The sequence below is a fragment of the Sminthopsis crassicaudata genome, chromosome 2 (genome assembly GCF_048593235.1).
Source record: "Sminthopsis crassicaudata isolate SCR6 chromosome 2, ASM4859323v1, whole genome shotgun sequence".
NCBI classification, from domain to species: domain Eukaryota; kingdom Metazoa; phylum Chordata; class Mammalia; order Dasyuromorphia; family Dasyuridae; genus Sminthopsis; species Sminthopsis crassicaudata.
Window position 1 is genome coordinate 553949170 of NC_133618.1, and position 18339 is coordinate 553967508.

General features: G+C 34.0%; 1 protein-coding gene across 3 annotated transcripts in view; it reads left to right on the forward strand.

The window, feature by feature from the left end:
- Positions 1–8122, forward strand: part of LOC141558199 (protein FAM169B-like) — a 100931-nt gene extending 92809 nt beyond the window's left edge. For all 3 annotated transcript variants that reach the window (XM_074295045.1, XM_074295048.1, XM_074295046.1), the window contains exons 8-9: positions 5993–6093; positions 7719–8122. In XM_074295045.1, the coding sequence (XP_074151146.1) occupies positions 5993–6093; positions 7719–7922 (305 nt within the window). In that variant the 3' untranslated portion in view covers positions 7923–8122. The remainder of the gene's footprint in view (positions 1–5992; positions 6094–7718) is intronic.
- Positions 8123–18339: the final 10217 nt, after the last annotated feature.

Here is an 18339-nt window from a genome sequence, read left to right on the forward strand (position 1 = left end):
CCTAGATGGCAGGCATTCCCATACATATTAAATATCTTATAGTATATCCTAGGTACAATATATATGTGCAGAACCGAATTTTGTTGTTTCAACTGATATTCTTGATGATGAAGTACACCAGTGTGTGATTGAGCTATGGAATTGCAGAATCATGCCTGATTTCTCAGTATTACCTTAAGAATCTTAAAGAAGAGATTTGACCAACCTAGCTCTGGAAACTCTACTTGTAAGAGGAAGTTGGGATAAGCATAGCATAGTACATATATGGGTTAGGTAAGGGAGCTTGTAAAGGTTTAAATTGAATTGTTCAAATTGCAGGACTCCCCCTGGAAATATTTTCCACTTAGGACTTAAAATATTAGGTACCCCAGATTATAAATTGTGTTTTCCTTTTTTTGTTTCAAATTGTAATCTTATAGAAGTTTTTCCACTATTTCCTTAAAAGTCATACTGGTTCTTTTTGAGGCGATTTATGCAGACTCTACATGTGTCTATTCATTGAAATTTAAGGACCAGCTTGTGGGATTCTAAATCTGGCACAAGTATTGATATTAAAGCTGATGTGAGAAGTATGGAGTCTGTAACCCTTAAATATTGGTGCCTGGCATCTGGAGCATACTATGATAGCTCATAAATGTTTATATCTTTCCTCTCTCTCCTTCCTTCCTTCCTTCCTTCCTTCCTTCCTTCCTTCCTTCCTTCCTTCCTTCCTTCCTTCCTTCCTTCCTTCCTTCCTTCCTTCCTTCCTTCCTTCCTTCCTTCCTTCCTTCCTTCCTTCCTTCCTTCCTTCCTTCCTTCCTTCCTTCCTTCCTTCCCTCCCTCCCTCCCTCTCTCCCTCCCTCTCTCCCTTCCTTCTTTCCCTCCCTCCCTCCCTCCCTCCCTCCCTCCCTCCCTCCCTCCCTCCCTCCTTCCTTCCTTCCTTCCTTCCTTCCTTCCTTCCTTCCTTCCTTCCTTCCTTCCTTCCTTCCTTCCTTCCTTCCTTCCTTCCTTCCTTCCTTTCTTCCTTCTCTCCTTCATTCCTTCCTTCCTTCTCTCCTTCCCTCCTCTTCTTTTTGCTCTTCCTTTTTCTCCTCTTCCTCCTACTCCCCTTCTTCCTCCTCTTCTTTTTCCTTTTCCTCTTCTTCCTGCTCCTCTTTCTTCTCCCTCTTTTTCCTCCTCCTCTTTCTCTTCCTCCCCTTTCTTTCTTTCCTTCTCCTCTTCTTCCTCTTTCTCCTCCTCCTCCTTCTTCCCTTGTTGTTGTTCTTCTTCTTGTTCTTCCTTTTTTCTTCCTCCTCCTTCTTTCTTCTTCTTTTCTTTTTTCTTCCTCCTCCTCCTCCTCCTTCTTCTTCCTTCTGTTTTTTTCTTCTTCCTTCTTTTTTTGTTTTTAAGGATACCTTAAAAAAATGCTTGTCTTCTACAACATATAAAATAAATAAAAGCAGCAGAGGAGAATGGTACAGAATGGTGCTACACAGAAATATTACTTTGAAATTTTTCTTGTGTTTCTTTCTTGAGCCACAATTTTTTTCTTATAATGTGAAGGAACTAGATGAGATGACCTCTAAAGTGCCTTCCAGATTTATAATTCCAAGATTCTCTGCTTTGTCTCTAGTGTTTTAGATTACCGATCTTTACCATCCACAATATAGATGTTTGAGACAAGAATTCAAATCTAAAGGGGTTGTTTTAACAAGGTAGAACTTCCTGAAAGTTGAGATAGAAACTTTGTTCAGCACCTCTGATTTTTAATGACTACAGGACTCAAACTGAACTTGCTTGGAAAGAGTTAAATTCTCCTTTAAAAAACAAACAAACAAAAAAAAAAAACCAAGTATTTTACTACTTTACTCTTATGCATTACCTGGCTCAATCCCAATGTATTATTGGTTGCTTTCCTAACATCATGGTAGATGGGACAGATATAAAATTAGATGCCATTAATTTATAGATTCTGAGTGGCAGTTATAGAGTTTTATCAGATTTGGGGGAGGGATTATTTTTTCATTTGGGGTGATTACAACATTAAGGCTTTAATATTTTCCTTCACTTTAAATTGACTAAGATAATATCACCTTTGTATGACATTTTGGCATTATTGGAGGGATCATTATGGTTCTTGCCAAGCAAACAGAGATGTTGATTTCCCTTCTAAGTGTATAAATCATTTAGCCTCTAGCCAGTGACAGTAAGCACATTTTAGTTTATTTAGAAAAATGGAAATATCTTGTGCTTTATAGCACTTTTCATCCAGGAAGCTTTTGTGTTATCTTTATAAACATTAATGGGGCATCCTAGTACTATGTGTAGCAGTTGTTATTTACTGGTACTGTGATAGTAAGGAGATAGTTAAGTGGCTTACTCAGAAAAAAATGGGAATGAGAAAAAGAGAGCAAGGAGGAAGGAAGAGGGAAAGAAAGGAAGGGAGAGGGAGGGAGAAGTGAGAAACAGAGAGAATTTAAAAAGATAGAGATAGAGACAGAGACAGAAAAACAGAGGAGAGAGAGTTTGGAATGCTTTTCCAAGGGCATCCCAAGCTGCCATGACCATAAAGAGTTATTGTTGAAGTTCAAAAATGAGCCTTCAACCCCTACAACTGTCCTTATGCATTAATAGTTCTTATTCTTTTGTAACGACATATTTGGAACCAAGGAGGGGGAAGGATTGGGAAGCAGGTTTTAGAAATATAATATGATGTGGGGAGGAAGAAATTTTTGCATAATTAGGAAGATGGTTGTCAATTCTAATAATTCCACTTGGTGTCATTTCAAGGGCTGTCGCCTCAGTGGGAGGCAGTGTGGACCAGTAGGGGGAAGATAAACTGGAAATTAGATGCCAGATCTGATGCTTTGACTTTTGGTGAGAGTCCTTATCTCTCATCTTTGAGTCTCAATAAAAATATTTGAGATAATATTGGTAAAGAGCAATTTGAGGCCATCAGAAAAAGACAAGGGAGCTTTGGGGCTGGGAAAGGATGAATTAATTAAATCAGTAAAGCTCCCAGTTTCTTTTATATTCTTAGTATGAAATTTAGATTCTTGTCTTTTCACTAACTTTGTAAATTATGGCACTGTTCCCAGTTTGACTGATACCTTTTGTTTATCCCAAAGCATGGCAGCAAGAATTTTAAGTATACTCAACCCATCCTTTCCATCCTGTAGTTATTATGCTGGTTAGTTAATGCTGAAATGTTGTTGTTTTCTAAGTTGGTGATGTGTGGGCTGTCAGGGCAGCCACACATTAGCTCTAATAAGTTACTCAACCTTGAATTGGCTTCTCCTCCTCAGAAACAGTCCGAATTTTGGTCTCTTAGAAGTTCTTATAGTTCACTGAATGATACTCAGTTCCTGGAACTTTTTCCTACTTGTAAATAGTAAATCCCATAGGCACTTTTATTTAGTTTAGCTTTTAATTAGTTAGCTATTCTTAGATTTGCTTTCTTGGATTGTTTTAGATTTTACAAGCCATAAGGCTATTCCTTCATTCCAGGCTGTTATTTTTGGAAGTTTTCTGCACACTTAAGTGCTGTAAAAATAAAATTGTATATAAGACTTCCAGTAAAACAGGCTACTTTCTTAGATACTGAGTGCACATGCTAATATGGCATAAACATTTTATGGCTTTTCCAATAGGGGAAAAGTCCTTCTTATGCTTTCAGATGTTTAAAACATATAGTTTATAGATCTCTTAACAGCTTTGTTTAAGGATTAATTTTAAACAAATTAACCTGATTGTGATCATTGATAACATATATAACTGAAAATCTTATGTGACAGCATCGAAAAGTTGTTCAAATTGCTTTACTGAGATGGCCTGGAACTTCCTGTTTAGACCTCATACACAGTTAAGCACAGATTATAGAGCAAAGCAAATAGGTTGAAATGTTAAAATCCTTTCTTTGGCAACTTTCCGATCAAGCTTGCAGATATTTTTCAGTGATATATATTAAAAAAAAAGCATCATCAAGATGAGATGAAATATAATTACTAAAAATAAATTATAGTTAAATCATATTTTTAAAGTAAATATGCAGAAAATTGAACTTTTAAATTGTGCTTTTGTTAGTCATATTTCATAAGCCCCCATTTAGAAGGAAAACATTAGATAAGTATTGAGTAGATGAGACTGTCTCATATGCAAATATTAATCTCCATTAAAGAGGTGTGTTTCCCTCACCTCCTCAAATGAATATGACTTATTGTAACTTAAAATCTGTTTTAATTCATTTTAGTTATGGCATATCATGTCCATCACAGTCTGTTGGAGAATACTAGAAAATTCTCCCAAGCTGAACAATTGAGTTGTAGGAATTTTCAATGTTATATTTTGAAAGGTTGTATGGCTGCATCTAGTGGTAACTGAGGTAAACTGCAGTTCCATATATTATATTGTAGATGATATCTATTCAATTCATATTTACATTTAAATTGATCTAAGATATTTGTGCATTTTGTGAATTTTTCCAATACATTATTAAATTTTCATCAATTTATAAATAAAATTCAAGCAAATATTTCATAGATATAAAGATATCATATGAAAATAAACAATTTTATATAATTCATAAAAATGAGGATAGGAAGATGTAAAAATGTAGTCTAATTTAAGTACAAGTCATAAAGAAAATATATCAACATAAATTAGAATCATTTTTAAGTTTGTTTTCTGAAAAGATAAAACTTATATTGTTATTTCTGTGATCAAGTTTTTCCAAACCAAATTAATCACTTTAACAGTTTTAAAGATACAATCTAAGTAATGGCAGATAAAGAATATGCTCACCCTCCTTAAATTTTTTTTTTTTCAGGCAAAGTAGAAAATCCCAGACATTTTGTTCAGGTTTATTATTAGCCATTAATTTGTTAATTTGACAGTAATTTCTGAGTACCTATAATATTCAGTGTGAAAACACAAAGAATGGATTTAGATTCCATTCATATCCCAAAGATCTTTACATCTAAAAATGAAGATTAAATATGTACAAATAAATATATAAAGTCACATAGTATATAAGAAAGGTTTAAAAGCAGTGGCATTTGAATTAAGCCACTTAAAAATACAGAAAAAAACCAAAACAGATCCCCAAACTCCTTTCTAAATGAGTTGCTTAAATTTGGAAATAACAAAAGTTGGTATTCTCTTCTCATTAGTAAGATAGAACCATCAGGCACAGTGATGGAGCACAAAAAATAACAAGAACGCCCTTTTATTGTTAATTTAATGTTAAATCAACCAAACATTTATCTGTTTATTTTGCTGTGTCCCAAGAATACACAATTTTATAACTCTTTGATTATGATTCCAGATTACTTTCCATAATGGTTAAATTCTCAGTTCCACCAACAATTTATTAATGTCTCAACTTTTTCATATATCCTCCAACATTTGTCATTTCGTCCTTCTATAATTTTAGCTAATCTGATAAATGTGAGATGGTATTCCAAAGGTTCAACCAAACATTCATTAAACACCTACTATATGCTGGGCACAAATCAAGAGCATTGGATGTTCATTGCAAATATCCAGGGACTTGTCACACTTTTGGATGCTAAAGAAATTCCCAAGTCATGTTAACAAAAATATTTATTAAGAACATACAACTGACAGGGATTACTTAGCAAAAACCCCTACAAGTACAGGCTTATTGAGCTCACATTCTAATGCAGAGAATGACATAAAATTAGCTATGTATTTAAAAAGTGATATCAAGTAAATTGGAGGTAATCGTAGTGGAAGACACTAACAGGAGAAAGAATGGGAAGCATCATTTGTAAAAGAATTTGAGCTGATCAAAGGTCAAGCAAATTTTTATTTGCTCTTTTCCCACTTTAGCTTTTTTTTTTTCTCCTCATCGCCCAGCATGCATTTCTATAACTGCCCAAATTAAGAAAAAGAGATTGGAACTGTGTGGTGGGACTAAATTCTTCCAGCAAGGTCACTAGTAAAGTCTTGGCCCCTTTGTAGGCTATTGTCTACAGGGAGCTCCTACATGCTTTAATTATGTTGTTTCCTTCAGGGAAAGTGACTCATCCGATAACTTCAGAGGCAGATAGCTGTCACAGAGAGAGATTCCAAGATGATGAACCCAGACCCTCAGATAATGGAGAAATGAACAAGGTATCCTGATTAATTTTTCATTTTGTGGGATCCTAAAAAGAAGGGGGGATTAATTATCTTGTCCTTGGTTAGAAAAGCAATAGCCAAATTCTGAAAGGCTGATTCATAAAACAACTGTGGGCTTTACCATGGCAGCAGGCCATTGAGTTAGACCCCTAATCTCTGTTACTCTGGGAGGCAGTGTGAAGAAGGACCATTATAATTAGGCTTCTTATGGTAATCTTTTCTAAGCTAGACAAGCTATAACTAAGCTGAAACAAAACAAAGCCCACATGGAATGCCCAAGCCTTGCATTATAAAGAAAATATTGAAAATATGAATTAAAAATTCCACAGCAAAGCAGTCTTTTAAGTAGAACAAAAGCAAGACAAATTTGGCTTTCTCTTATCCTTTTTCCCTCCCTTTAAATAGCACATTGATTGAAAATCAAAGGTTTATCCCTCCTTCCCTTCTCATGGCTATGTTACTAGAAGTCTCTAAGCTGTTGCTTTTGCTTTTCAGAATCTTTCTTTGTTTTCCAATAATACATTTGCACATATGTTCTAACAGCAAAATTAATTACTTGCCCAGGAATGATGATCATGATGAAATCAGACACTTGGTATGGCATCATACTTTTAAAATTGTTGTTGTTTTTAACTACCCCCGAATTATTTGTAAATTTGAAATTGCATGAGCGTGGTGGGGAGTATTTTACTCACCTTCTAAAACTAGCTTTTTCTGGTGAGAAGTCCTAAGTTGGAAGGCAAACCATGTGAACCAAATACAGACCCGGATTATTTTAGAACAAAGTTGCAAAGTGTTTGATGTTAATTCAACCAGTATGCTGAAATGAGAACTTCCATTTTCTTTTATGTCCAAGTAAAATAAGCTTGTTTAAAATAAAATCCCATTTAAAACCACATTGGACCGGCTTATTATAGTTTAATTCCTTTGAGAATTAAAATCACAAAGCTTTTACCATTACTTTCAGTAGCTTCCTGTAGCCTGTCATTAAAAGGAATTGGATGCTTCTAGGGTGATGGTACATGGAATCCAGGAAAATAAGTCCTCAAGATTTGGGACTCAACATTGTAGTAAACTCATAGACTTCTTGAGTTGTAAGGAACCATGTAGTTCATGAAACATGAAACTGTTCTACAGTATTCATGCCATAAAGTTGTTACCTAGCTCTTGACTACTTACAGAGAGAAGAAATTTGCTTATCTCCTCAGATCGGACTTTCTTTTTTAAGACAGTTTTAATTTTTAGGAGTTTCTTCTTCATGCTGAACCCACTGTGCTTTCACACATTGTTTCAACATCTACTCTCTGAGACTAAGCCAGAAATAAAATCTAAAAAATTCCTTCTAAACCTTCTTTCACATGACCACACTTTAAATTCTTAAAAGCAGATATCATATAGGTCATAAGGAAGACTGCCAGTATCTTTTTTTTCCTAAATATCTCTTGATCCTGCATTTTTTGAGTCAGAGACTTACTTCTTATGACTTTTTCTTTACCCAAGAAGGGGATGGTTCCAAATACATTAATGATATCTAAGAGCAGAATTCCGTGCTGGCTTCTGATAAAGCTATGTTTTTGCTAATTAATTAAAAGTCTTTGTTGTCTCCTTTCTGGTTTCAGGATAGTCAGAATAGAGAAGCAACACAAAAAATAAAGGAGAATAAAGATTGCATAATGATGATAAAAGAATTCACTCCACAGCCTCCTGATAAAGAAAACTTGAATCAAGAAATCCATGATGTTCCGAAGATTGCCAAGAGGAAATCAAACAAAACAGATGTAATTGAAAATAAGCCTGCTAAACAGGGCAGGCCTAGTTTCTGACTTCCTTATTCTTGATGGGAAAAGCCCTAGACTGGAAGTCCAGTCCTGGCATGGTAACAATGTGACCATAAGAGTTGCTTAATTTTTCTATCTTAGTTTTCTCATTTATAAAATCTGCCCTCTCTACCTCACAGAATTGTTATGAGGATCAAATGAATAATACATGTGAAAGTGCTTTAAAATAATAAAGTAGTTGTATCAATATAAGGATAATACAGAAAAGTTATTGTTCCATTTATCAAGATGCCATTACCATTTTCTTCAGACCTATCTTCCTCTTAAGAAAATGCTGAATATCTCCAGCACCGAAAATGAACTTTGCTTTTGCTTTTTCTTTTGGAGGAAAAATATAGGAAAAAAAATCAAGTCCTTACCCTACTGCTACAGAACTGATGTGAAGAATTGCATAGACTGTCTAGAAGGAAGTAATTGGGGGTTTTGTAGATACTACTGTAAGATATTTCTATGGAAACAACATTCCTTTTTCGTTAGAGCAAGATGCTACAACATGGAGCCAGGATCAGATAACAGGGTAACCTCCTTTGCAAGATGGATAATTGATTTAAGTTTTTCTATGTCTGGCCTTTATGGAAAGGAAAAAACAAGCGAAAGGTCTATCTCCTTCAGCCTATATTTAAGTTTTATCCTTTTTCAAGTGTAGATTGTATATAGAACGGAGTTCTATGTTCTTAGTGTCTTTTTTGTATATTGCTGGTATTAAAGTTTTTTTCATGCTGGTGGTATTTATAATAAATGTTATAAGATTAGTCAGACCCTAAAGGGAAGCCAAGATTGTATTGATTATTTTTTGAAAATAAAAAGGCTTTTCCCAGTCCTCATGGCGGTAAGTAGTGAGCTGGAGATAACCTAGTGTCCTTCCACCTATACAGCACGTCTCTGAATGTCGGTTTATTTATTTGTAGAATGAAGGGCTTTGCCTAGATCAATGTCCCTCAAATTTATCTGTCCATGAAATGATTTGGAGGTTGAAATATAGTAATAAACCTGTACATGCTTGACTTTAGGTCCCTAAGATTATAGGAATTCTGAAGTAAAATTAAATCTATGTTCCTTTCCCCAAAAAACACCACATGTGAATGCATATTTTTAACATGTGACTTAGTATGTAACACTTTAAAGGGAAAAGATCACAATCAGTGACCAGAACTCCTATGAAGACTGTGTGGATTGTTAGAGTTCCATGTAGTAATTTGGGGGGGAGGTGTTACAAGTAGGTAGTCTTTGAACTTTTTAATATGGTGCAGTGAAAAAAGTGCTAGATTTATAATCAGAACACATGAATTCAGATCCTGGCCCTTTATAATTTTAGACTACTCATTTCTATTCTCTAGGATTTAATTTCCTCCCTTATATAGATACTATTTTGTTTGAAGCTCACAACCATCCTGTGAGGCTGAAAGGTTATTATTTTGCAGGAGAAAAAATTGGAAATTTGATTTACTGATTTTTCCAATCTCAGATTAGAATGTCAGACAGAGACAAGATTGGCACTGAGATCTCTTCTGACTCCAAATACATTGCTGCCTTTACTAAGATTGATAGATCATTAGGATTGCCCCAACAGAGCTTGGGACTTGCCATTGCTAGAATTCTCAGTGACCAAGGGATCAATATTCCAAGAGAATATTCTGCTACTTGTGAAACTTTGAGAGAGATATTGTTTATTTTCCTTTACCTCTGTTCTCCCTTGAATAGAAGGAAGAATTCATTTGAATAATAATATTCCAGAATCCAGAAGGAACACATTTTAAAGTCCTTCAAATGTAAACCATCAAATACGCTTAAATTTGTAGGTATAAATGTCCTGTGAATGTCACATAAGACATGGATTCTAATGTGAAAGGAAAATTGTTTATTGTATGTACTGTACTATTTGAAAACTAATGGGTAGTGTTTTGTGTTTACAAGAAAATGCACTGATGTGTGTCTTAGGGGTTTGATGATGTTATGTTGCAATAAAAGGTGTCTTCCCAAAGGAAAAGCAATTGATGTGTTGGCAGCATTTATTTGGGGCTAGGGAAATCAATGTCATTCAGATTTACATGATAATATTCCAGAGTTAAGCAAAATCTCTGCTTGAGCACCAGTGTATTCAATTACATGACATGCTAATACAGTAACTGCATTGCCAGTAACAGTATAATTCAGTATTAAGAGTCAGTCAGTAGATCAGTAAACATTTATTTACTAAGTTCCTACTACTGCCAGTCACTCTACTAAGTGCTAGGAATACAACAAATGGCACAAGACAGTTCATACCCTTAAAGAACTCACAGTCTAATGGAGGAGACAATATACAAAACCAAAAATGTGCCAATACACTATATGCATGATGAATAAGAAAGAATTAATAGAGTTAAGACACTAGAATTAAGAGAGATTGAGAAAATCTATTGCTTAAAAATCATGGATAATACTTTGTCATCATGATTTTTGAAGACAAAAATGATAAATTTACTCCATATGTTTTGTAGGTTTTTCTTAGTACAGTGCCATGCTCACACACTCATAAATCTTAATTGAGAGGGTTGAGGATATTCATATAAAATTCTATAGTTAATAAAAAATAAGGTGTTTATGAAGTTAAAAAAAAGAAGCTTGGAGAGAATTTGTCTATGGCTAATGAGATCTGTCATTATGGTCTGCCATTATGGTTCCTTGGCTCATAGGAAATTAATTTTAGACCTGGAAGAGAATATGAGAGATTGTCTAGTTCAATCCCTTTGGTTTCTATATAATGGAACTGAGACCCAAAGAAATGATTTATCTAAAGTCACAACCAGATCAGGTTGAGGGATAACTCATCCTGAGATAAAGTCAGAGTCCATGACTTTCCAACTACCCAAGAATCAGTCAGTAGCAAGACAGAAACAATTCTGACAATGAAAGAGGCTTTTTAGAAGAATTATGATAGTGAGAGGTTGTAATTCTCTTTCAGAGTGGCACAGAAAACTGCTCCTAAGGGATCCCCAACTTTATCTCGCATTACCTCTGCTTTGCAGAAGCCAGTGAACTGTCAAAAAGGTTGGGCTATAGGGGCTGCAGATGTCTGTTTTGGCAGCTCAGTTGTGGAACTGTGAGTTCTCCATCATACCTGCCAGCATCAGGCAGGTATCTGTTACAAGATGTAAATGGGAGTTGATGTAAAACAATTTTTAAGAGTACATTGGACTTAGAGAAAGAGTTGAAAGCCAGCTCTGCCAGACATCTCTGTGATCAGTCTAGGAGTAGTCTCTCTATAAGTACCTTTTCAGTCTAGTGCTCTGTCTTGGAGGAAGTTGGGTTTTGTGAATGATTTTGATTCTTTTCCATTAAACTGTTCAAGATAAACAAAATAATGGTTCCAAAGTATTAACTGTGGAAGACAGCTTCAAAGAAACTCTACTAAGGAATAAAAAGTTCCATCTTCTATTAAGTACCAGTAAGAAGTTAATGTATCAGCATTTGATTCTCTCTTCTGGTAGGAAGAAGATAAACTTTATCTTCCAAGTCATAATTTCTCATAGATCTGAATAACTGGGTAGCCTGAATTCAGAACCCTCTGCCTCAATCTTTAGTGGTGATTTCTAGCTATATGATTAGGAATAAAATTGTTTGGGTCCCAAATAGTGTGAATAATTGAAGTGCTATGAATATAAATTATGAATATGTATGATTAGTATGAGTTCTTGAAGTATGTATTCATATGACTTTCTGAGAATTTTTATTACATTGGTTATATTGATTTAAACATCTGTCTGTCCAGTTAACATTTCATACTCTGGACAATATATATCATTCATTCACCACGTTTTTCCAGTTTTTTTCCAATTTTTCTATTTCCAGTTTTCCAAAGCAGGTCTCTTTGGAAAAAGTGTACATTTCTCTGAAGAAGCATTATAGTATTCTGAGACTTGATACAATTGACACAGCATCAGCTATTAAAAGGAACATTTGGAGAATCAACAGGGAGTCCTTCTGTTTGGGCTCTGCATAGAATATCCTCTATGATAGTGAAGAACACCTTGGGTGAACATATGTCTCTCTGTTTTATACCTTACTTGATATTGAGACTTAGTAGGTAATCGAACAAAACTATTTCCATAGTTACACCTGTCATAGAGTCTAATAATATTTTGACATTTTTATGGAAGACACATTTAAAAGAGATTTTTAAAGTTTTTTTTTTCATTGATTCAAATGCTTTTTGTAAAAGAGAATCAACAAAAATAGATAATACAGGATCTTATATTCACTACATCTTTCAGTCAAACATGAGACTGACTGGGAAAATGTAGTCTATTATAGAAAATCACTGGTAAAATCCTGCCTGTTCCATCCTCTTGTTTGCATTGAGACTAACCCCAATGAATAAATGTACCTTTAATTTTGTAAAGATTTTTGAGATGAGAGAGAGTTGATATTTTTAGGTTTTTTTGATCACTTTGGAGGTGTGGGGGGGGGGAGTTGAGAGTTTGCTAATGGCAAAACCACTCTGTGATCTTTTCCATATTTGAGAATCATTATATATATATAATAACATATAAAATCACAAGTAGCCTATATGTCTATATCTACTGCACATACATATGCCCATGTGTATATGTATGTGTAACAAAATCCCAGGGATTTGTAGTTCTTTGCAGTTTGGGAAAAGAGAAAACTAACACAAGATTGGTTCTTGGATAAAGGAGCAGAGGTTCCCCCCTCCCCCACCTGGAATAGTTGGGAGTTTTGGGAACTTTCTAGGAGAAAAGAGGGAAGTAGTGATTTCCACTGAAACCTAGACAGCAATTGGTATCTGCCACATCTCCAGTTCCCTTCTCTAAGACTATGAGAGAACTGAGGGATGACTCCTCTGAATGGACAACTATGTGTGACTATTTTATCTATAGTGCTCACCTCAGTAGCAAGGGTATGGAAAAGTCATCTGAGAGAGCTCTGGAAGGATGGACCCTTCCCTGCTCCAGTTTTAGTTCTGTTTATACTTTTAAAAATTTATTCTGTTAAAATACATTTTCCAGACTTAATATTATTTCTCATATTTCATTATATATTCTCATATATATTTCTCACATGGTTGATATATAGGTATCTGTACACAGTATATACCTCTGTGTCCCGGTGTTGATGGTTCTCTCTCTATTTGTGGCATGGAGGCACAAGGAGAGCCACAAAAGAGAGAAGGCTCTTTACTAGATGCAGGCAGGAGCTCAGCTCCCAGACCATGTCGTGCACTCTAACTTGGGACATAAGTACAACTATTTTTAACTATCCTTCCAAGTGCAGAATTACTATGAATGTAAGCCATATTTTATAAACCTACCTAAAAGATGCGAGCCAAATTACATATACACACATATAAATTTTACTATATATTTACATATATACAGACTTAGCATATGTAAGTGCATATGTGTACATGTGCATATGTGTATGCACATACATATGGTGTGTCTGTATATGTAAATATATAGTAAAATATGTATATATATATATGTATATAAATGTAAATATAAATTTGACCACTCCTCTAAGGCTTTCAAAAATATGTCTCATACATCTTTGTACATGGCTGATGGGGAAATTTGCTTTGCTTGACCATGTATATCTGTTATAAAAGCTTTCTTTTTCTTTTTCCTTCTCTCCTTCCTTTCTTCCTTCACTTCTTCCTTTCCTCCCTCCTTCCTTCCTTCCTTTTTTCTTTCCTTCCTGGCTTTTTTCCCCCTTCTTTCTTCTCTCTCTCTCTCTCTCTCTCTCTCTCTCTCTTTCTCTCCTCCTCCTCTCCAACTCCCTCTTCCTCTCCCTCTCCCTCCCTCCCTCTCTATTTTCTATTTGGTCTCTGAAGTTCTTTTCAGCACTACTTCTTTGACCCATTAACCATTACCCTGTTTATGGGATGTCCATAGATTGTTCTTGCCTTTTCATTTTTACAAATACTGTTGTCATAACTAATTTTGCATCATCATTAGATCCTGGAGGGCAGGGAATGTCTTTACTTTTGTATCTGTGTCTCTAGAAATTAGCAGTGTTTAGCACATAGTGTGTGTTAAATGATTTCTTATTTGTTCATTCATTTAGCCTGATTGTTATTTGATATCTCTTAAGATGTTAAAAGTAGTAGAGAGCTACCTTTAGTACTTTGGGTAGGACCTTGATGTAGATTTTCGAGAAAGATATTTGAAAATGACACAGAATAGTTGAGTATTGAGCTGTACTACAGATTTATCTAAGGATACAATTTTTGGGGGCACAGATGGATTTCCCCACACCCTCTTTTAACAGTATTCTCAATAGTAGAATCAATTTTCGAGATAAAAATAGTTTGGTAACACATTGTGCTTGGCCAGGTTGCATCTCAAAAAAAGATTTTTTGAAGATTTTTGGAAGACCCTTGAGGGGAAAAGACTGGTTTTTGTCTTTGTATTCCCAGTGCCTAGATAAGTTACTTGTACTGTAGTCAGAATGTTTTTGATATGGAGGTATTGAATTGATTTTGAATTAATGGAAACGAAGTGGTACTTCACAGTTGGTTTAATTTGTGTGGCTAATATAGTTTTTTCAAGCAGCTATTAACAGTTATTTGTTTCCTCCTTTAAGATTTTTGTGTTCAAAACTTCTAACCATTTAGACACTGGAAAATGGTCATTACTATTATAAATTTGTATCAATTCCTAAAAATTCTGCATGTCAAAAAGAAAATTTTCTCAGTCTATTTCTTTAAAGATTTTTTGGGGAAGATCCCCCCCAAAAAGATCTGTGTTAAACAATGAAATCCACATATTTTTGTCTCAAATGACTTATTGCTTTAGTTTTATAGTTAAATTTTTTTTCTTCTCAATTGCTCTAAAACATAATTTTCTACTAATCTTTTAAAAAATAATTTGTTTGTTAATAATTGATCCAAGGGGAATTTGGGAAGTGTCTATTTTATGGGAGGAGGCGGTTATACTGCTTTTTTTTTTTTTTTTTTTTGGGTGGGCAAGGGATCCTGACTCATGATTTTTATCAGTTTAGGGATTTCCTAGTCTGGGAACTCTGTTGGTGCAAAATGACAACTCATTTGTAACAATCTTTATTGAATGATAATGTGTTTGGAAATTTTGAGTTTCTTGAATATTGATCCTTTGTTCATTCTAGCTTTAAGTCTATGGTTTTATTGTTTTTGTTTTGCTTATCTTCTTGTGTACTTTGGATTCTAAAGTTGTATTCTCTATTCAGTAACATTGACCTATTTTTATATCAGATAATCTTGCTAATTACTATTTTATGGTATATTTGGGGATTTCCTAAAGTTCCCCTTGACATTCCTGCGATTGTTTTCCAAATAGCTTTTTTATATATTTAATTCTGTAATCTATTAGTATTTTGATGGCATTCCATTAAATTTATAAATTAATTTAAGAAGCTTTGATATTTTTATTATATTTACTGAGTCTAAACAAATAAATGGGATATCTTTCAGTTATTTAGATTTTATTTAATCCTATTAAAGTGATTTTGTAACTATCTATTTTAAGAGTCTCATATGCCTCGTTATTGACCAAGTATTTGGTATATTTGTTATTATTGTAAATGATATTTTTCATTTATCAGTTCCTACTGATTTTATTAACAATGTTTAAAAATACAAATTATTTTTGTCTCTTTTTTAAGCCCTGTTATTGCCATTTTAAATTTGAAATATTTTAAGCTCTTTATAGCCAATGCTTATTCCCTTAATTTCTTTTTTTAACCTTTCTCCTTAATATTTCTAAATTTTTGTCAAATACCAGCATAGTTGTGTTTTATACCCATCTTAGTGGGAATGCTTCTAATACTTAATCATTGCATGTAATGCTAACTTGGTTTCTTACTAATTATACTACTTTTTTAAAAAAATCATATTATGGATAAATCCTCTGTTCCTTTGTCATTTAATGCTTGATTTTAATATGCAAGAGTGCTCTGTTTTAGTTGATTTTTTATATTGATATAGTAATGAATTTTTTTGTTGATTTAATTTATTATAATGATTATTTCCTTCATATTGAATCATTATTGCATTCTTGATATATCAATCACAGTTAACAAATAATTTTTTATCTGTTACTGTATTGGGCTTGCTGGAGTTTTATTGAATATTTTTGTTTATTTTGTTTGGGCATTTTACATTTTTGTAGTTCTTCATCCAAGTCTTTAAATTTCTATTTTTTTTCAGCCTAAAGCTATGAATTAAACTCTGAAAGTTTTCTTATTTAAATCTTCATTAGTTTACTTCTTTCTCATTTAAAATTTTGATATTTTGAATTAGTATTTTTGCTGTGGAATTTTTTTTTAGTAGAATTTGAAAAACAGCTTTTAAAAATGAATTTTATTATATTTGGCATTATAGATGTAAACCTGGAAAGGACCTTAGAGGCAATTTAGTTCAAGGCTTTCTTTTACAGATGTGGGAACCAAGGCACAAGAAGGTTAGTGAGGCAATTAAGTGACAAAGTAGATATATATCTGGGTACTGCCTCAGACATTTACTATGTGATCACAAGTTACTTAACCTCTCTCAACTTCAGTTTCTTCATCTGTAAAGTGGAAATAATAATAGAATTTAACTCACAAGGATGTGTAGGGATGAAATGGAATAACACAATGCAGCACTTTGCAAACCTCAAAGTGTTACATGAATCCCAGCTATTGTTTTTAAGGAACTTACCCCACATCACACACAGATAGTAAGCATCAATGAGATCTAAATCAAGGTACCCTGACTTCTGAGCAGTGTATTTTCTATTCTTACCTAGAAAAAAAAAGCTCTTAATATTTTGCTCTTATTCTGATTTCATTAAATGCCACTTAACTCATTGTGTTTCCCTTTTTATGTCTTTTTAATATAGATGCTAAAGTATAAATTTTCATTGCACATTACTATGGTTGCATCACATCAATTTGATTGATAAGATTGCTGTTGCATTTATTGATAAGGTCTTCTATTACTGTGCTTACAGTTTTATTATTCACGTAGGTGTTATTTAATAAATTCTTGTGTTCTTTTAGTTTTGTGTAGATCTGCATTTTTACCTGTGCTCCAGTAGCTTAATATCTCAATGAATTCATGATCTAATTAATATAGATACTTTCTAACAGAGCAAATTATAATTCACCCATTCTTTTGTAGCTTGAGTATTCCTTGTCTATGTCCTCCTAACATAACTATGATTATGGTGTCTCATAGTTCACATTCACTGTTGGAAAAATGTTGGTGGAGCAAGGACTTTTGTTGCAGGGAACAGTGTAAGATTTTTGATAGTTCTGTATACTTTTTCACATGTAGTTCAGTCTGTTCCTTTTCTTTTATATAATTCGGGTCCCAGGTCATCATCCAGCTAAAATAAAATAAATACTCATTTCACTAACTCAGTGAGTTCCACAAATAGAAATGATGCACTGACTTATTGGCATGTATGCCATCATAATAAAAGCCAGTCTTTATTATCTGGATTTTACTGTATGGATTTTTATACTGATAAAATCTGAATGGTCATAGATTTCATTGAGGAATGTCTGTATCATTCAGAGGCTTGACTCATTCAACACAGAATCATCCACAAACTGGATGATGACACAATTTATAGGGAATCTTTTTTCTATTTAGACTGTGTTCACGATATCCTTCTTGGCCGTGGCGGAAACTTTGGGTGAGTATATATCTCCTTGGTTTTATGCCTGAGTTGATATTCATAATTAGAGTATTGTTGAACAGAGTTATCTCTATGGTTGCATTTGTCAGGGAATCTTGCAAGATCTTAAAACATGTGTAATGGGGCGAAGCTATGAGCAACAGCCATTATATAAGCACAGGAGATACCTTGTTGGAAGAAAATGTTGTTTAAGGTATTTTTGAAAAACTGAATCAAATGTTAATCAAGAAGCAATTTTTAAAAGTAGGACTGAAGATATGATATGCTATAAAAATCATTTCCTGTTCCACTCTTATAATAAATGTCTGAACAGGAAATAAGCTATCCAGCTCCCTTCTACCTTCCTTGAAGTTCTCACCAGACCAATTAATGCTTATAAAATCCAATAAGACCCTATACTAAGTGACCTCTTCTGCCATTTTTGTCAGTCATTTTTCAATCATATCTGATTTTTTCATGATCCCATTTAGGGTTTTCTTTTCAAAGATACTGGAGTAGTTTACTATTTCTCTGTCCAGCTCATTTTATAGATGAGGAAACAGAGGCAGACAGAATTAAATGGCTTGCCCAGGGTCAAACAGTTAGCAAGTGTTGGAGGCTGGATTTGAACTCAGAAGATAAGTCTTCCTGACAGCAAGCTGAGTGCTCTATCCACAGTGCCACCTAGTTGCCCTTCTTCAATTTTAGACTCAAATAAGAAACTCAAGAACAGTAGAAAAGTGAATAATTATTGTAGGATT